We start from the raw sequence: 21,335 nt of genomic DNA, 5'->3' as shown, positions 1-21,335 counted from the left end.
ATAGTCTGTTTTTTTTTTGACAAAATGACAAACAATCCTTCCACTTCCACATTGAACTTATTGTTTAAATAAGAAACTGTAAACTTAAACATTTTGGAGGGTTGTCTTTTCTTCCCAAAATGCAACAGTAAAATTGAAATCATCGGCCTGTGGCTTTGAGTGAATGTTGCTGTCCGTGGTGCTGAAGATATTCACATAGATTCACACAGAGTTTCACAGTTTGCAAAGCAGTGGGTTCACAAGATATCAGACCAATGCTGCAGGGTCAGGTTCAGTCACCCATTATGCCGACACAAGCGGCACATTACAGCTCTGAGACAAGCCACTCCATCATCCAGACCAGACTCCATCGTCTGTCCCTAAACCTGGAGCGCTATGAATATTCCCTCTGCTCCGTTTTCCATTCGCACACAGCCCGTTGCAGCCTGACAGAAATATCTCAAGTCATCTGACTGAGGCAAGATGACCATTTTTGCCTCTTGCTCAAACAGTTATCATCCATTCCACTAGAAGTCATATAGGTATTATTTTATTTTTCTGAACCGTACAGATTCAGAAAAAAAGTGCATCAGTGATAGAAAACTCTCTGAAACCTGGAGTCTCTGAATGAATTCTCTGAAGTATTTCATGTTTGATGTTGTTCTCTTCCAAAGTAATGTTTTCAGTTCAGCCTTATGTAACCACCCTCGACTAACCTCCGCTGCAGTGTAGCATTTCTCTCTGAGATGATGGTGAAAAGAAGCCAACATCTTCCTGTTTGCAGAGCCTCTTAAGAATTCGTGTTCTCAAAAGATTGCTGTATTCTCTACATTTGAGTGTTTCAGCTTTCCTTCATGTAGGAGTAGGTGTAGAGGTGGAGGGAAGATGTGAATTCTTGTTGCAACTTTTCCCATCAGAATGGGACTCGCCCTTGACTCAGTACCTGGATGTCATTCGGGGTCTTTGATGTGACCATGAGCTAACGAGCAACTCAGGTGAATACAGTTATGATCACAGTGGCGTCTGAGGTCTTTGTGCTGCTGACTGATGGTCTCACTGCTTCTTACTTCTTACCTAACAAATCTTTTGTGGCTTGATTTAAGCATCATGCCTTCATGCCTACCTCTCTTCTTATACATTTGCATTCATTTCCTTTTCTCCTGGACCACAAGTGAGCTTTTTTCCACAATTGCAAAACCCCTATCTGCGTCTGTGCCTACATCAAATGACCTGTCAAGAGTCTTTCTCCATGCAACAATCACGTGTCTGCCCCACTACCACCTCTGACTACCTTTCACAGATGAAGTTAGTAATTTTGGCAGGGGATAAAGCTTTTATAATCCCCTTTCAGTGAGAATTTTGCTATATAAAATTGCCCCTGTGCAGCCCTGAGTTTGGTGAAGACATAAGCTCCTTGCAATAACCCAGCACAAACAGAAATCGGCCAGGACAATGAGCGCTGATTGACTGGCTGCACGGAAATATGTTGAGCTCTCACTGTGGGCTCCTGCCCCACCTATTCTGCTGTAAGATTTGAGATATGTTAATGTGCTGAGACACTGATGTACCTTAAATGAACCTGTGCTCTTCAAAAAGTTTATCCTCTGCTTCCCTGAGAGGGAACATCTTTTGTGGTGTTACCTGTATGCAGTTGAATAGTCACAGATTACGGAGTAGAAAAGTCTGCTCCTGCTGTTTGTGTTTCTTAACCACACTTTCAACCAGGCATTTTATACATTGTGCAAAAGCCCAAGTGAGAATACAGAGGTGCCCTTGAGCGAGGCCCTGAACCCCAGCTAAAGATTCCCACAGGTGGCTTGTGGCTGTACTGGGTAACTTCCAAGTGTTGCCTGGCAACAGTAACATTAACATTAATGTGATCGTGTTAATTGTTAGCTTACCTTATTATAAATGTCACCATGCTGGTATACCTGTTTGTCTCAGCTGTTTAGTTGCTGCTTCTTGACAGATTTTCAGAGGGACTGCAGATGAATTTACATGTCACACGTTTCCCTCCAAAGACGAACGTGACAAATTCATTACATTACTGAAATACAAGACGGTGCTTGTTAGAGGAATTGGTCTTCTTCAGTGGAAATGTTTTGGACAGCAGAGATGGTGATCTGTAGGACACATGTGATTCTGAGGATGCATGCTGAGTGTTGGTCCATCTCTTTCAAGTTATCTTTTAGATTTTATGTGTTGATGAAAATGATAGTACATTTCATCATAGGTTTTGCTTTTTAAGATTACTCTTTCTTCTGTTCAGCCTCCTTTTTTCATCACATTTCATTTCTGACATGTTTGTGGCAATAAATCAGGATCAAACTGCAAACATCAGTCTGTAAAGCTCCAACTTGCCAAGGTGTAAGAGATGTTCAGCACAGCAGGAACTTAAACAAAACCCTGTTTAGCCACTAATTTTCTTCCCGCTGGCTTCATCTCAGCCGAAGCTCATTGCTCAGGGCAGCAGCAGTTCACTGCTCCCACAGTAACAGCTTTTCCTAATTGCCGCCTTTCATTTAAAATGACTTGACCGTCGGCTTCTTCTGCTGCACATCAGTCTTTCAGTGAAACACCTCAGGCTGGATTTGAGTCTGACACTAAAATATCTATGTCCAGACCTTTGAAGCAAAATCTATGTAGTTTTGCTATGTTTTGATTTGTCACATTATATTCAGTTTTTTTGTGTGTAATTGGCATGTGATCAAACAATCAACACCATTTTGAGGGCACAAAAAAACTTTCAAGCTTGTTTGCTTCTCTGTCATCTTCTTCATCTTTCTCCAAACACATAAATCATCACAGTAGACCACAAATGTAGACACAACAGTGTAGCAACTGAGGCATTTAGTCAAAAATAAAGTCTGTGTCCTAAAATCACACTCGTGCTAAACTCTACTTGCGGTTTGCACTGATGAAACCAATAGCCTGACTCTAAACTGGCTTGGAGATGGTGCCGTGCTGTGCTTTGAAAAGTTTCATGGTGTGCTCTTTGCTTGGCCTTTGATTACAGCCAGGGAAAGGATGCTGTGGAAAGTTTACTCCACTGTTTGAAGGGATTGTTAATGCTTCCATTTCTGCTAAGGCTGTGAGGCCGCTCCTGACAAGGTGATCTGTTGAATGGTTTTTAAAATGTAGTGATCAGAAGCAGACATGACCATGTATGGTACAGTGCCTCCTGGGTACTTTTCAGTAGGAGACAAGAACTGCTTTGATTCATAAACAGAACACTGAAGTGTTTACCTCTTATATTGATCTATTTTGTGCTTATACATAAGCTTTTCTGCTGTTGGTTGAGAAAAGATGTTGGACAAATGAAAATTCAGCTTACAGGCGTGTTAACTCAGAGTGCTCCATGTCAAAGTAGTGCTCTTACCTATTTAAACTTGATTTGTTGAAGCTGCAGGGCAAGTTCTCCATACTTTTTGAGTAAACAAATGCAAATTATGATGATACTGGTGCTGCTGGGCAGATTTTGGGCGGTTTTTGTAATTGTCATGCAAACTGCTTCTAAGTGTCAGGCCTCTATGATGGTGTTTCTAGTGGCGGAAGTTGACGGAAATCTGAGAACAAACACTGCAAGAAGAAGCATTGTAGACAACAGACGATGACCTATGTTTATTTTCTGCAGACACAGATATTACACCACTCTGGTACCCAATAATAACAACGCTGTCAGTCAAACACGAATGTAGGGGGCATTACTCCTGCAGAAAAATAAAACTTTAATTTCTTCTTTTTGCGTATTACAATTTTGACCAAATAACCACACATCAAAACAAACATTATATGTTCACACTGATTTTTATTTTTAAGTACATGGAATCAGCAAGGAATAACCATAGTTGAGTCTGGTTATACCCGTTTTCTGCAGGCCGTTCTGCTGTGTGAAGGCCAGCCTATACCCCTCTGCCCCTTCTATATGTCCAGTTCTCTTTATATCTATATATATATGACAAGGCCCAATAAATTGTTACTGTTAGCGCTCTCGGGAGATAGTGAAGGGGAAAATGCACAAAATAAACAGTTTAGTGTAAAAAATGAATTTTTGTTGAGATGTTAACTTGTGTGTTTCTGACAGACATTGGAAAAAACAAAAAAACCCTGTTTGCTTACATGTATTCCACCCAGTCATTTGTCGGTGCCCTGTGGGGTCATTCCGATTCAAAATTGATTCAGCAAATGGAAATGGACGACGACCAGCACTGACCTAACGTGTCTAGCCTCTGGTGCTCTTATCTTTTGCCTTTACTGAGACTCTCAGTGGCTATCCAACAGCCAACAAGGCTTTAATGAGCCTGGCTTGATGCCAGTAATGATCCTGGTTCTAGCCCCAAGAGAACATCCCTCTGCATTAATCCCAGTTTTCTCCCCAAGGACAAGCTGCTAATAAGTCAGTGGATGGGAGGCTGCATATTTGCTGTGGCAATATTCACCTCAGATGGTTGTCAACTGGCTAACATGTTCTAAATGGTCAATAACCTTGGGGCAGCGTTTATTATGAGCCGCTGAAGGAATACAAGATTGATGAGCTGGTGGAGCTGACAGTTTAGCTTTCAGTAGCTGGCAGGATATCCCACTGGACAGATTTACTTTGTTGGGTTTGGATTGTTGTCTCATGGCAGACATCTGATCCTGATGAGTTTATTACCCTACCTCAAATATTATTCCATTTGTTGTGGGGGGACAAAAATAAATCAACCCCTCTTCATTATGATATATAACCAACACAGTAGAGCCTGCAATAAATGCCACCTTAATTGCTGCTAACAAGTACAAGAGATTTGTTCTTTTTTTTTTCTTTTTGCGCCTGTAGATTGTCGTCTTTCCTGGACATCATTTTATTATACAGGTGAATCATTGTGTTTGTTACCTGAATTGTTGTGTTCATTAGCAGTACATTAAAATGCCAGGACAGAAATGCCAAAGTTAATTTTCCTGTAGTTTAGAAACCTTGATACCTTTACGTAGTTTGTCCACAGAGAACTGACAAGTTTATTTTTCAACTGTAGAACATACTGTATATTGGTCACAGTTCATTAAGAGACTAATCTGGGGGGATACTCAATAAAAATGTTTGTTACAGGTTTTTTACATAAAAGAATATCCGACAATGAATTGACAATGTTTTTCTAAAGCTCTCAAATATTAAAATCAGTGTCATCCTCCGAACTTATCTGCTGCCCTTTAAGAACAAAATTTAAAGTAATAGACATTTTGTTGAATGCACTTTTTTGATATTTTGTTGAGAATTGGGTGAGAAGATTGACTGCTCTCATTTCTGTACAAGAACAAAAATACCGCCAGCAGCCAGGTAGCTTAGCTTAGCACAAATATTGGAATCAGAGAAACAGCTAGCCTGGGTCTGTCCAAAGGTAAGGAAATCCGCCAACCAGCTCATCTAAAACCTAGTTGTTAACACATTGCATCTTGTTTTGTGTCAAACGGCAAGCCTCGTTTTTACATGGGATCATATGCGCGGCCAAAAATGAATGTTGGCTGATTTGTTGATGTTTTTAGAATGCTTAAATACCCTGCAGCATTTCACCATTAAACAATTGTGCATCAGTGAGGCTCCTGTTGCTTAAGTGTTGGCCCCAGCTTTAATCACCTTCCAAGCTTATAGTACATTATGTAACCCAATTATTTATAGAAGGAAAACCACTTTCCTCTTATAATTAGATGCATAATTGGAATCTGCAGTGCATCAAGGGAACTAGCTAATGCATGTGGTTCCTCTTGATGATACTTTGAGCAGTTTTTCACTTAATAAAACGTTTCATTGTTTCTATTTAATGATTACCTACAAATAAAAGCCATGTAATTAAATTTGCAAAAAGTTAACCTGAGTATATTTTGGCTCTGATTTGGTGGATGTCCTATTTAATGCAATGAAATAATAATTGGTGTTCACTGGAAGAAGAGAGTCATCTTATAAACACCTCAGTGTGGTCCATATGAAAAATGCAAGAATGTTTTTGGTAGCTTAGGTATGTATGTATGTATGCATGCAGCAAAGTTTTAATATGTAAACTAAAAAGAAAACTGGAAGTAGAGAGAGGAAAGGATGGATTTTTCTTCATGAGTAAGCCCCGCAATCTGATCCTGACAAAAACCAAAACCATAGCTCACAAAAGCTTTTTCTTTTAAAAAAAAAAAACAAAACAAAAAACAGGTGGACGACATCTTAGGTGAGGAGAGCGACAACGAGAGTGAGGGGCGAGGGAAGGAGAAGCCAGGTAATGAGGAGCAGCAGCAGCAGCAGCCAGAAGCTGGACAGGTGGCAGAAGGAGGGCTCGGTCCCCAGGCACTGAGCATGGAAGAGAAGCTTCAGACACCATCCAATGAGGCCAGTCTGCCAGGTGGTGTGCCAAGGTGAGACACAGAACTTCATGAGAAAAACCACCATTTATTCTAGTGTAGTATTTTCTTTTTATTATTCTGTATCATCACTTTACTGCCCCCTTTCTTTCGTCTTGACTGCTACAGCTTCAACAGTCCATCTGAGTAAAATGAGGTACATGGATGTCATATAACATGTTTCCTTTGTCAGTTTCTCAGTGTCATCAGTGTTGGCACTCTCATCTTTCACTGTTGATCCTCTGCTTCTTACATACACACACATCAGGGTGAGAATGATGCTCAGGTTGCAGTCGGTGAGGATTTAAACCCATAGAGAATCTTTTTAAATGTACTGCATATTTTCAGGTCTTACTTCTCCAGCGAGTATTATCATAACACACCACTTCATCAGCGTGGCTATGCTGAAGCCAGACGGTCTCGTCCGTTGCCACGGAGACAAATTCCAAACAGACAGCAGGCAGTCGAAGAGATCTGAACATATGAGAGTCTCTTATTGCTGAAGGACAGGCCTGAGCTGAGTCGAGCTGTTGGACTGCCAGGATTCTGTCTCTATTGACAGATTATTATTATTGTTATTGTTATTTGTAATGTTCTTAGAACGGAATACATATTGATTACTTGAAATAACAAATTTGCCATAAACACCATTTTGAGTTGATTTCAGATTTATAAAAAAATATCTCAATGTCAGAAACACTGAAATAGACCCCTGAATGTCCAGAATCCAAACACATTACATTACAGAGATCCCTTAATCTTCTCACATTTATTTCAATTCTACTTGGCTGCACCGTTACAACTTTGCATAATGCTGTCTGATCTGAAACTCTCTGGGGGGAGTTTTAGGGTGTCCTTTATCAGAGTGTTTACAACAGCACAGTTGTATGTGATGGTTTTGAATATGCCAAACTGATACTTGTGGAGCAGTAAATTTAGTTGTCAGTTGTTAGTTCTTATTTAGTGGTTTAGTTAAGCCACATGTGGTCAAACCCTAGTGTTTAGATCACTGCACCTCTTTTTCCAGACTCGAGTTTCCTGTCTGTTCAGCTTCACTGCTCTGATTGTCAGAGTTTTAAAAAGGAGAAGCCTTGTTTGGAGTGTGTTTCTACACCCGCATTTACTCTCAGACACCTTTCTTTTGGTTGTGGCTCAGTATCCAAGGCTGCCCAGGCATCAGCAGGCAGCAGCATGATGAGTTTTTCCTCCCTCTCCTCTTCTGGACATGTCAATCCGTCTGTCACCTGGTCTGACACCTTTGGTTGCAGCTAATGAGTCAAGCCTGGAATACGCTGTCCACAGCATTGTTTACTTGCTGTTGAAAAGTCCAACTCCAGTCGGTGCAGCGGTGCAGAGGAGCGGCACATGATTAGACAGCTTGACACACAAGTGGAAGACAGTAAGTTCAATTCTGAGAGCAAGTGTGGGCTCATAATGGCAGGTGGATCTTGGGGTCCTTCTATGGAAAGATACCTGACACACAGTCTAATAATATCACAGCTTACCTGGTCATGACTCTCCTCTGTGACCACTGTTCTTTTACCTCTGTCTCTCTCTAAGTTCTATATGTTTTTTTAATCACTATGGCGCCCTGAGAACTCTGTTCTATTGTTTGTTGTTGCTTGGTGGGTTGAGCAGGATGCTGGCAGTGATGGCTACAGGGTACTCGGTTTGACATGCTGTTAGCTGGTTGTTTTATCTGGAATGCTGCTAGCCGAGGGTGGCTCGAGTTATAGACATAAGTGAATTTACCTTGCTATGGAAGGCTGTGTTTAGTGTGTGTGTGTGTGTATGTGTGTGGGTGCAGCTGAAGAGGGGGTTGGTTCCGGTACACTGGAACACACTGCTGAGCCTTCTCAGTGTCGTGGGCCCAACTCAACCAAACACCAGTTATTGAGAGAGTGCCCTGTAGACTTGCTTGCACTCCTACACTCACAAATTCATATTTAAACTGTGTTCTTTTCTTTGTTAAGACATAACAATGGCCAAAATTCAGAAACTGTTTCTCAAACCAGGTGGGCTCGCGAAGCCGTACATTTTGGTGAGTCTAGTGGTGAGTTGTCTAGTGGCACAACTGTGCGAGCCTTGATATTCACATAAAGGTGCCACTGAAGCCAGCAGGGCCAGCCACTGTAGTTTAGCTGCAGAGTCGACCTGCTGAGTATCAGCTCTTTGTTTACGTGAGAGTAGGATTGAAGGGGAGTTTAAAGGTAGGTCAGGGATACAAAACAGTGTCGCCTGTAGACTCAGTAGATTTATGACAGCACAGCCTGATACCCACAGCAGTGCCCGATGATGGGTCAAAGCATAATTTAACATAAATACTGGGCTTCCACGGGAAAACTCCTTGTGCATTGTGCTGTATATTAATGAATGACCTATTTCTGCAGGACCACTGCAGAAATAGGCATAAAGTTGGTTTAGTGCCCCTTTAACAAAACAGCAAAATAAAACCAGGAGTAAAGGTTTGTCAAACTAAGTATGCGTGTCACAGATGTACATTTTGCATGTTCAGGAGATTTCCAAACACATTTATCATCACCACAATGCTGTCAAATAAAACACTTTCACATATATTAAATGTCAGATTTGAGAAACTTATTACTCTGTACATAGCTTCGGTGAGCGCCTGTCTTGAATTTTCAAGTATACTGTCTATACTGTAAAGCTTGACAGAGATTATATAAGCCTTGTCTGACATCCACCTCTAAATTCCTGCCAGACTGCATTAATGTAATTCTCTTGTCTGTCAGAAAAGAGTCTTTGACTGTATATAGTTTCCCAGCAGGCCATTAGAGGCACTATTTATTTATTTATTATTTATACTTACTATTTATTTATTTATTTTTATATGTGATTTACAGAATAAGTCATATAGCTACTTCCTGGTTTAGATGTGACTCTGTGGGACCTCCACTCCTTCAGGAGCTGGCTTAATAGTTGCCATTCTGTCCGACTCCATCCCTGGCTTCAGCACTTCCTTACATTTGGCACCAAATAGACACACATCTGTTGCTAAGATACAGTAGTGATGTGGCTGTGTGTTTTTGCTCTCACCATCATTCAGTATCTGCTCCTGCCTTTCTTTCTTGTTTCTGCCTAAAGTAAAAACAGCATTGCTCTTATTTCTGTTCTTTCTACCTGTGCTGCTGTAATCCATTCAGCCGCTAACACTAAAGCTAGCACTGCTACAGCAACCATATCCACACTCACATGATTTACTGCTTATCGTGTATAAATTTAGGATAGATTTAGACAGCTAACCGCAGGCAAATAATGTCTTGCTTGTTTTTTTTTTTAATTATTTTTTTTTTCCCCAGCTGAGCATGGAAGAATTTACACCCACAGGGCCAGGTAACAGTGGTTTATGAAGAAATGAAGCAGTACTGTGTTGCCACTGTTTGCAAATCAAAAATAATTAGCCTCAACAAACGTCAGTCAAAGATGGTTTAGTTTCCTTCGCACTCTGAAAAGCATAAGTCATATTCACAGGCAGTTCTTAGCTCCTTTGCCATCACTGCACAGTACTGTGCAAGTCCCACAAATCTTTGCACTCGGATAATTACTTTTTTTTTTTTTTAATCCAGCAATGCATGATTGGCTTACAAGATTATGAACTGGAGTGATTCCACTTCTTGAGGACTTTTTGTTGCTTTTCCAATTAAAATCCTATATTTTGGTTAATCAGTTTTCTGCCACAAGCGTGTAACACATGTAATAATTAACCTACAGAAGCACAATAGGTTTCCAGTAACACAGTAGATTAACGTTTACTGTTTTACAGTTTCAGCAGAATTCTTTCATCATTCTTTTTACAGTCAAACTTAAATTAAAAATTTGCAAATGTGTTTGTGTTGACTTGCATAATTATGTGGTCAAAATCCAGGGCTCACGTTCTGACTGCTCCCTACTTTACTGCGTGTCTGTATAGGTTGCTATACCTAACTTCTGGATGGGTTATCCCACATGTTGAATGTTGTAAACAGACACACAGGTGAAATTGTTAAATGGTTGATAGCTAATGTTAGAGTATGTAAACATTGTTGAAAACGGGGAAAAAAAATCAAATAGATACAAAATATACAACCAAGACTCAAATCTTCATCCTCTTCTGTTAAGTTATTTAAGGCTTAGTAAAACTTTTTTAATCAAAGTTGTTTTAATTATCTTTTTTTGTTTCTTACTGAACTTATGTTGAAGACTTTTACTTATTATATTTCATATAAAGTTTTTTCAAATGGAATAAATAGTCAAAGACAGAAATGCTCACAGTTTTAGGTTCAGTTCTGGATGCCTTTTGAGTAGATACATGAAGATGCTTTGTTGTACCTCACAAAGCTCCCCTTGCATGACTTGAAGATGAAAACAATGAGTGCATTTGGGAATTCGTGTGATTCAGGGCAGAGTCATGGCTAATGTTTTTTCGAGCATAAACCCTTCCATTACTTAGTGCTTTCACGCATGCACTGCAGCCGTGAACTTTTCTAGACATTACCTGGATGAGCTGTATGTGTGAACGCAAATGTCCAAATCAGTTGGACCGGACAGTAAGCCTGCCAGCTCCCTAGTCCGAAGTCCTTGTAATGTCCAATTGAGCCCATGTGTGAATAGAGCAGGTAATTGTCCAGAAAATTCGCAGCGAGCCAGTGGGCGTGTTGCTGACGTTTCTATCCTGCCTCCTGCACAATCTACCCAGACTCCGACCCACACCTGACCCAAACAGAGTATTTCCAGTAGGTGAAAATGCATCTGACACAGACAGTCACCTGCTGTGTGCTACATGTGTGAAAGGGCAACTCTGGAAAATGTCCAGACCTGATACTTCAGACAATGTCTGTACTTCATATGAGAAAACAGCCACTGTCTCCTCTAATAAACTGCAGAGCAAAAGGGAAGAGTTTACTGGACTTGTTCAATCTAAATCAGCCTTGGACTTGCTTAACCCCAACCATCTTAACTTTAAAGTGTCTATCTTGATATTGAATTTCTTTAATGCAATCTGGATATGTCTTAAAGAATTAGGGAAAAGAAAAGATGTAAGCTGTCATTTCAGCCCATTTGTGGATGTGTTGGTGGTGAATGATTTATGACGAGTGAAGGCACTTTGGGCTCCAGCAGATTTAAGATTTAACAAGAAAGGTTGCAGGGTGGATATAAAAGGTGGATGAACTTTTTATCTTCCACCAGCTGTTGAAACTCTCCTCACGTCATGGTTGAGGCAGCGCAGTCACAATTCCAGGCCACCGTTGTAGTGCACTTGACGGGGCTGACGTGGTTAGGTTTTTGTGTCCGACCCAGTGCCTCAGTGTACCACCATGCGTCTCATGCATCAGATCTCAGGTCTGTGAGATCCTTGGGCTGTAAAATTTCAGCCTTGAAATAGGAGGGTGAATTATTTTTAAAGTAATATGAACATAATTAATAATTAATATTCCTCCATGGCAGGAACTGCAACAATGATATATCTAACAAGGCAGAGTGAATGTAAGGCTTTTAATGAATGCTGGGTCAAATCTTTGCCCCTCACCTTGGGATCTGAGGAATCTTTTTCACTCAGACTCTACTGGCTTCTTGTTTCTTGCTCCCTCTCTCTTTTTTTGGATATACATACATTGGCGTCAGTTTGGAAAGACCAGATTTACGTTGTAATTCTTTCCAGATGTTTGTTATGGATAACAGCTCACTGGGTCTCTGTGCTCAGATTCTATTATTTTCCATTACACCAGTGAAACTAAAATCAGTTGCACATTATGTGCACTTGGTTATGGTAATCAGCTGATCATTCATCTTGCAACAATATCATGATTTACACCAAGAAGCAGCATGATGGGCAAAGAGAGAAACAGACCTGATACACACAGGCGAAAAAAAAATTGTGTTGCTACACAAAATGTTTAAGTGCTTTTAACTTCACAACTTTTAATTTATTATCCTCAGAGTGTGGGTTTGGGCCAGAGCAAGTCATTGTTACAATGACACCCTTAAAACATCATTAAATATCCCATCACTAAATCCTCTCTGTGCCCAGTTGTCCCCCTTAAAACCAAGGGCAGAACCAATGCTGTTAGGAGGCTTTATATTATTCTACTTTATAAGCTGCATGAACATTGAGTTTTGTGAGTTAGCAAAAGTACAAAGTGAACTCATCATGGAGCTGGATCACTGCATTGTAGACACCACTAAACAAAATTCTGTTTTTCACTGCAGTTATTAGAATAATTAAAAATTCATTTTAAGTATTACAATGATGTAGTTATCATCTCTGAATGTGAGCTACAGTAAATATACATGTTGTATAATGTCCTAACTTTGCATTTCTTTAGTGAAGTTAAAAATGAAACCAGATACATCTCATATACTGTACTGAATATCATGTCGTATATTTTTAATACGTATATATATATATATATAATATGTGACCACCCCCTCGATGCTCTTTAAGGAAGAAATAATGAAGCTGTACACTGCAGCCTGATTATGGAGCTGTAGCCAAACAACAGACAGAGGCTTCCAGTCGAGGATTAGTGAGTTGAACTTTTGGTGCCAAGTGATGCGTGGCGCAGGGATTTACTCTGAACTACTGCTACACTTTTACCACCAAGATTATCACAACCGAATGTGTCTTTGAACGCTTTCTGCAGACGTGTTGTGTCCCTGTTTAGACAAGGACATGAGAGACAGAAATTCATTTCATCATTAAAACAATTAAAAGTCTTTTGAATAAAAATTAAGGTAACTAATTAATTAGGGAGTCAGAGAGGCCAAGTGACATCCAATTAAAGTGCCAGTTATGTGTGCCTTTCTTTGGAAGTGTACTGTTTTGAGTCAGTCACGTTATTAACATCAAGTTTGTGTTTGCTGTCAGATGCTGCAGTGTTAACTGCACTATGACGTTTCCAGGAAGTTTCTTTTTGCAAGTTTGCAAAGCCTTCATTAATTACCGTCTCTCACTTATTCCAACCCAAACATTCTCTTTTGATTGCTGACTATATTACATTTATTTATTTATTTTACATTTACAGCAGTTGGACCCATTCACTCCTCAAAGACATCTTCTGTTATCAGTTGTCCTCACTTTTAATTTCCTGTCTCTCTAGGTGATGCGCAGTCATTCAGATGCTCCGTCGCTCCCTCTTTTTCCTGTGCTGTGTATTTCTGGAACGTATTTATTTCCGAGTGAAAATGAAAGTGTGAAACTTGTCAGCTTGAGTGAACATGTTATTATAACATTGCCACGGCAGAGGTGATGGAGGAGGCAAATGGGTTGTAAAGTTTTCCATTGAGGTTGTCAGACAGCAAAGTGTGAGATTCAAAAGGTGTTTCATCTTCTCTGACCTACTCTGCCGGACGTTTTTTTGTTGTCGTTTTTTTTTTTTTTTTTTTACCGGAATTTGCTGCGGTGGTTTTAGTGGATTGTGTCTTTGTTATAACTACATGACTCCTCTAACAGTGGAGCTTCTCTGTGCTATGTTTACCATCACTGCCCTGTTTAATAGAACAGTAAGCCTCCTAAAGAAGATGGGAAACAAGTGAGGAATCCAGCCCCTATATAACATTCACCGACAATAGCACTGAAACCGTGTGAAGCATGTTTTTCTGTGAATCTCAGACTGCAGTGCAACCAAGGCTGAATGTGAATTGTAGCTTCTATATAGTGCAAACAATAGAGCTAATAGCGCTGGATGTTTCAATCTATGTGGCAAATTGGCACCAGCAAACAGCATTACCTATATCCACGATTCTTCCATCTGTGGTGTTGAATTCAAAATGCTTGCACACATTCCTTCTCAAATGCTTCAGTGCTGTGAGTCTGTGCAGCATGGTTTGCTAGTTTTCTCAAACTTTGCATTAGCTAAGGTAACAACAGTAAGCCGTTTATTGTCATAGCACGTACAGGGGAATGTATACACTGTAAACTTTGAATTACAAAACATCATTATAAATTGAAAGTTTAATTTTTTTTGTCATTCAACCACAGTTTGAATTTTAATTTAAAAGTGACAGCCCTAATGCATAAATTCAGGTTTGAAAAAGATACTTGTGTCCAGTACAATGCAGAAAATAAAACTGCACTTCACAAGTAGGTGACAGTGGGCAGTGCTCCTCTACAGAGAGAAGCCCCCCCAGCTAAGTCGGAGCTCTGGTCTTTTAAAGATTCCTGCGGAGAAGCCAGTGATTAAATGAACCCACTCATTAATCAAAGGGTAGCTGTGCATCGGGTCGGCGGAGCATGAAGTCATGTCTTCTTTTTGACTGCACCCACTGTGTGATATCAAAGAGGTGCTACAGTCTGAGAGCAGATTAAACATGAATGAAACACAGAGCTGCAAAACGCCCCGGACCTACCAGGAAGCTCAGGCTCAGGCTTTCTTTTCTCTCACACTGTTACTTCCCCGCCTCCGTGCCCTTTCACTGTTAGTCACTCATCGTCCATTTCTCTTGTTGCAGGCTGGACTCTAGTATAAACCTTTTGAACTGATGTTTGACTCCAGTGAATAATCAACGCTGATGATGCTCTACTTTTCTTACACTTTTCTTTTTTACCATCCTCCTCATGTAACATTTGAAGTTTGGGGGTAAGGAGTGCTTTCTTCCAGTAGTTCCCTTGAGATAGACAGATCCTGAGACGAGCATATTGTCGTGGATTATTTTATCCTCAGATTATTAACAGCATAGTCACAGACCTGTAGGCTGTTGAACAAGCTTTTGAAGGATACTGATAATGAAGCAAGCCTCCTCTTCCCCCCTGCAACTCAAATTACAGTATACAATTTCACCCTAGTTCTTCATCTTTTGCTGCTGCAATGGCCCATATTCCCCTGATGGATTCATTCATTTGGCCCAAAATATTCTCCCAAATTTGGAGACCTGGATTGAATCCCAATCATGAATAAAGTTTTTGTTTGTGCTGAAATGTTTGGTTTGGTTTGTAAGCTGTGAAAAGAGCTGGGAAATTCCGCTGCTTTTCACTGCTGATGTCCTACTTTGCTTGCAGTGTAAGATAATTGATTCATTTGCAACTTTCCTGACCAGGATTATAATTGTACTTTATTAAACTCCAGGCCTGTTTTGGTTTACCGAGTATTAAAACGCAAAGTTTATTCCAAGCATATTTGCAAATATGTTTTGTTCCTACATGAAAATAGTCAGATTAAATTATGGCATTGCTTGTTAAGGTCACACCAAGGGTCCTGTTCTCAAACCAGTCAGTTCAAGAAAAGTCAATATTAATTTATAGTTAATATAAACAGCTTCACTTATGGTAATAATGAAAAGCTTCACTGAGCTTTTCAGCTCTGACCATAGCTTAAAATTTCTAAATTCTATAAATTTCCAAGGTAAAGGTTTAACTGTGAAATTCCAGTGACAATCCATTGCCCATGCGTTGCTGCCTATTTCTCTCAGGTCATACAAAGCTACCTGATTGGCTGGATTGTGGATTTAGACTCACACTCTAGTGGTCATTCAACCATCAGAAATCTTTGGCAAAGTGAAAATATTAGAGACACTACTATGCCGAGAAACTTTAATTTTGCAACATTAACTGACTAAATTTGTGAGCAGCAATTGTGATGATAGCCTCAACATCCGCGACTTAAATGTTCACCTCTTACATCTTATTAAGACATTATACTAATGTTTCTTTGAATTGCAGTTCTCAGAGACCTTACTCTGTATCAGCTGCTCCTGTAAATGTCTTTCTTGGTGCTACATCAGCATGTGCCATTGCAAGTAGTCGTGGAGGCTGCTCTTAAGTAACATGTTGTTTGCGAGTAACAGGCGCCCTGGGAAATGTTTCACATAATGGTGCATGTCCACTTTTTTTGCTCAGTGGATGTTCTTGGTGCCACAGCAATAAACCTGAGGCACATTTTAGAAATGGGTTGAACCAAATGGGCCATGTTTGTTCAACTAAAGGGAACACAGCACAGTATGGGATGAAGTCTGCCTCAGGCACCTGAACAGATTTTGAGCGGTGTTACAGTATGTACTGTTTGTGCTGATTTAGCAGTATTTGTTTTACAGTAGGTTTAGTTGAATTATTAAAGCTTTCACATCATTTTTTTTTTCTACGTAAGGGGTTACCTTATGCATTCATAAGTAGTCATGAGATTTCTTTTGGTCTGTCACGCTCTCCAAGGCACTGTGCTATTTCTTTCACTCAAATACCTACAGTAGTCACACTAGCCTGCTTGGAAGAAGGAATAATGTTCTGCTTCTTTGTCATTGTTTAAAGATTAGATTGATTCAGGTGTCCTCAGACATAACACTGACCCGGTGTATAGGATGAATGAATCGGCTTGAACTTTGGTTTCCATGCAAGCCAGGACAACAGAAAAGATTTCTGCCATGAAAATCACGACAGCGGTCATTTTAGCAATGTCAGAGCAGGTGTTCAGATGGAAATGGGACTGATTTAAATAAAACGTTCTGTGTTTTTATAGTTACGGGTGAAAAGATGAAATAGGATGAAATAGGCCAGTTTGAATAATAAGATCCATAAGTTTAAAGGCTTATCAGACACCAAAACAACGCAGCAGTTTTTAATACTTGTAGACAGAATTTTACAACTCTGGAAAGTTATTATTTTCTCATTAGAATTTACCAAGTTCTCATTACTAAGTATTCTCCCAGGAATGTACACTTGTGCTGTCAGACGCTGCCATTGCATGACATTGCCTCAGAAATTAGTGAGGTTCAACATTCCTGCAAAAACAACTATGCATTTTTTCGTTTTTGCTTTGTTTTTTGTTGTTGTTTGCATTGAATTCAGTTCCCTCCAAAAAGGCTTTAGGAGATATTAATATTTAACAAAGTCTTAAATTAAATTTTTCAAAGGTCTTGAATAGTTTTTCATTTGCATTTTATTTTGCATGCGGTTGCTGGCTGTTTAGAGGAGTTTTGCATCTGTGAACTACAAAGTGAGGCTGGTGCGTCAGTGGATTGTGCTGCAGGAAGTTTAATTCTTTGTTGTGGAGTTTCAGTCAGCAACATCAGACCTGTAGCAAACACTACATGGTTGCACAATAGCTAGGAGGCTAATGGATTTATAATGGCCAAGTGTTAGTTTTATCCAAACATTAAATGAACTTAAATTAAGTTTTTTTTTAACTGGTTATTCCAGAGATTCACTGCCACTTATCTGGCTCCAGGTCACATTAATTGGTTAATTATATTACTATACATTATTGGTATACAGGTGGTAAGGAGTAACAAAAATGTGACTATAAATGTCAATAAATTCCTGTACTTGATCAATAATTGCAGGCCTTATTGTCCCTGCTGGACAGTGGAGATTAAATTGCATTCTGTGTGGTATTAAAAGGTTTTTTAAAAGTCTTAAATTTAATGTGGAGAACAATTCAGATACCCTGGAGAGGACTTTGTTTTCTGATGTAGTATTACTGATGGTCTGGACTCAGCTGTAATCTCATTTGAAAGTGTGGCAGAGGCTGAAGTAAGGCTGATGTAAATTACACAACATGTTACACTTCTAATGTAAATCCGTGGTCAGAATTTATGCTCCAATAACTCTCTAAGTTGTATAAGCAGAGTCCATATCTCTTTGCAACTGGTCTACCATGGTGCGCCATGGCATAGGAGAACGTAATACAGGTTGTGTAATGCAGCACATCTTGATGAATGAGGCCCATGGTGTGAAAGTAATTTTTCTTTTCTGTGTCTATAAACTAGAATAACCACTCTCTCCCAGCAGTTCTGCTTCCCAGGATTCATTCGTCATCGCTCTCATGCTGGCATCATCACTACATGTTTTTTTGTGTGGGGAGTGTGTATTTCCAGCAGCAAGAGCAAGCTTGTTGTTCTTGGCACATGAGATTCATTAGAGTAAAATTGCTTGTAGCATTGGACAGTTGAAAATCACACAGATTACTGCAGACATCATTTCTTTCCATTGTATTACATGTTCGTCGATCAGCCACAACATTAAAAACCAGTTTCCAGTTTTAATGTTGTGGCTGAATGGTGTAAGCTACTGATACTCAGTGAAAGAAGATTGTTTGTTTCTCTTGAATAGGAGACCTGATGTTGGGATCTCTCTTTCTCCTGCTCAGGAGCTGCACAAAGCCTATTCTACTGGTTCTTCATCCACACACTTGACAACCTCATTTAGAGCCAAATCCACCCTATCCTCCTATTTCAGCCACGCTTTCAGCTGTCCCCATGTTCCAAAGAAAGCCAATTCATTCTCAACACGTAACTCGGCATCTCTTTTTACTTCTTTCTAAAGTGCAGATTTTCTTGCAGGGGAAAATGTTTCACCTCTATATTGTCTCACAGCTCAGGATATTCAGACGACACACCTCCAACCTGGTGAAGCTTTAGACCTGGGCTGATGAAACAATTGTGGCTGATTGCCCCGTTGTCTCTTGACTAGTCATTTCAGTTCAGGACCCACAAAATCGATTCGCAGAGTTTTAAATGGGCGGCTCCAAGAACTCTTTGAAAAAAGTCTAACTTTGTCTCCAGAAATCATCCAACAGTAAGCCAGATACAGCATGCTCATGTCTGCCAGCCCAGTCAGTCTGTGATGCTTTATGCAAAAGAACCACAGGGAGAAGACAGGCAAAGGATCTAACAGTCTGACTGGACAGTGCTCTTTCTTGTGGTCTGATTAGGAGACAGTTTGTATTTCGCTCTTGAGACTTTTTTTTTATTTTCTACATGTGATTTGCAGGGATTTGTGGATAAAGAAGGCACATTTACAGGATCTAAATATTTGCTGCTTTATCTGTCTCTTTTACCAGCTGCACTCTGCAAAAGTTGAGGTCACCTTTCCCATAACCCCTCTTTTCTGATAACCTGGTTGTCTATGATTTGTAGGCTTGCCTGGCTAGCTGGTGTTGTAGCCCAAAGCAAATAACACACACATTACGAGTGTCTGTCCCAGATATTTTGCAGCATTTGGATGGTGATTTGTTGTCTGTCACCTTGAGGAATATTGACTTTACTAGCTGCCACACTTAGGTAAGCGACTGGTGAACACAGTTGTTGTTCAGTGACCAAGATTTTAGCTTGCTCTTTTTGATGGCTAAGCTAGACATTCACAGCGGTTCCAAAAGTAATTTGGGAACCCCCAAAACTAGACATCGTAACATACAGTGAATGAATCAGTGTGATTGGAACAGAGTATACGTACAATACAAACACATTGTAATGCTTCAAAGACAGTTAATTTTCTCAGGTTTTAATCACTGAAGCAGAGTCTGTGCAGATGTGTATTCATTAAGTCATAATCAGTGGTATAATGGACTGTGTTAGAATGGCAACTTCAAAGCTTTTTCAAACTATAATAACAACACAGAGCTATTACAGAGATCTGTGCTGCCATCACTTCTACAGGGCAGTTTTGTCTTGAGTTCTTTTATTGCATTAGCATGGAATTATGCAAAATGGGACTAAATGTGAATCAGAAGTCAGTTCAGGACGTCGTAAATGACTCTTTACTTCAGTCAGCAAAGTCGGAGAGCGTTTCTCTGCAGCTGACAGCGCTGTACTGAGAAAAGTGCTGTTTTAAAATTATATAACACTTACCAGAACTACACTTTAACATGTCTAAGTGCCATTTTGAAGCCCGAAACTAAAAATCAGCACACAATGGAAACTTCCACCTCTGTTCTGAAACCCGCCCAGCATCTCAGTGCCATCTCGCTGGGTTTCTAAACCTCCCTGACTGTAAACTGTTTGTCAGTGATGGCTCGTTTGTTTGAAGTGAACCCTGACCACCCACCCGAGCTCAAATGTCCCTAATTAAATAATAGATGCTTTCACAACATAGAAGTCCAGTGTCAACTTTTCTCAATACACAGTTTGTGCAACTACAGTAAATTACCGTACTTGACATTCATCACCTCATCAAATTGCAATGCAGCTGCCCCCTCACGACTTAGCCCATATGACTTCAGTTGATTTTGTTGTGGCCTGTCCATAAGTGGTGCTTAGAAAAATAAGATTAAAAGAGCTTACCACATTCTGTGCAAGATTTATTGTTTGAGGATTTTTTTTTTTTTTTTTTTTTTTAAAAAGGCCTGCTGTTTGCTAGACGGGTGAGACACACACACACATAAACACACAGACACAGTGATTGCTGGTAATACATTCATGGTGTTTGCAGCTGCTCTGCCTTGTGAAAACACCTCGGCCTTGCTTAGTGATGGCTTGGTTGCATAACGTGATATGCAGTATTTAGATTTTTCCCTACACATCTGTAAGCAAACATTCGTAATTGCATGTGGGGGAGAGCATATTTCTGATAATCTGATCAAATCATATTGATTAATGGAGGGGGGGGGTGAAACCCTCGTGTCGGTGTGTTAGGATGAAATACTGTAGAACCAGTGGAAAACCTTATTATTTAAATCCCACTGCTTATCTTCCTCCTCTCCGAGCACAGAAACAACACGGGCTGGTTGGTCTCATCAGCGTTTGCTGCCTTTTGTTCAGTGTGTGCGCTTCGACTGAGATGAAAGAGAAAAATAAAAATATAACTCATCTTGGCGTACTGTGAATTGGACTCTCTCGCTTTCTTCCTCTCACTCTCTGTCTTGCCTTACTCTTTTCTCCCACCCGGGTACCTTTCCATTCTTCTTCTCCAGGCTATACTTCTGTGTGGAGCTGGCTATCTAGCCTGCCACCCTGCCTTTATACTGGGGATTAACAGAAAGCCTTGTATATGGACTACATGTTCTTATGAAATGTATGTCTTTGTTCTACTGCTTTTAATCATTCAGTGTGAAATCTCAATTCCCTCACAGAGCCTGTTATGTAATTATTGCTAGTCTTAATTATTCCTGTCTTACACTGGTTATTTGTGGGCATTATACTTTAAGATGTGTAACAACAGGTACCTGTCTACAATATGGTGGCTTAGAAGAATTTTAATATCTTAAATGGACTAATTATTAGCGTTTTTCCTCCTGAGTCAGTGTTTAAAAGCGACTGGATTAAATATGCAACAATCTATAGGTCCTGTC

General features: G+C 40.0%; 1 protein-coding gene across 3 annotated transcripts in view; it reads left to right on the top strand.

Annotated features, from left to right (window-relative positions):
• Positions 1-21,335, top strand: part of ctdp1 (CTD (carboxy-terminal domain, RNA polymerase II, polypeptide A) phosphatase, subunit 1) — a 60,411-nt gene that overhangs the window by 22,719 nt on the left and 16,357 nt on the right. For 2 of the 3 annotated variants that reach the window (XM_041053882.1, XM_041053881.1), the window contains exon 12: positions 6,158-6,357. The exons of the other annotated variant lie outside the window; for it this stretch is intronic. In XM_041053882.1, coding sequence (XP_040909816.1) covers positions 6,158-6,357 — 200 coding nt within the window. The remainder of the gene's footprint in view (positions 1-6,157; positions 6,358-21,335) is intronic. 3 annotated transcript variants of the gene reach the window in all.

Source organism: Toxotes jaculatrix, chromosome 13, assembly GCF_017976425.1.
Source record: "Toxotes jaculatrix isolate fToxJac2 chromosome 13, fToxJac2.pri, whole genome shotgun sequence".
In the NCBI taxonomy this organism is placed as follows: domain Eukaryota; kingdom Metazoa; phylum Chordata; class Actinopteri; family Toxotidae; genus Toxotes; species Toxotes jaculatrix.
Note: the sequence above shows the minus strand (reverse complement) of the source record. Positions and strands in the feature narration are given on the sequence as shown.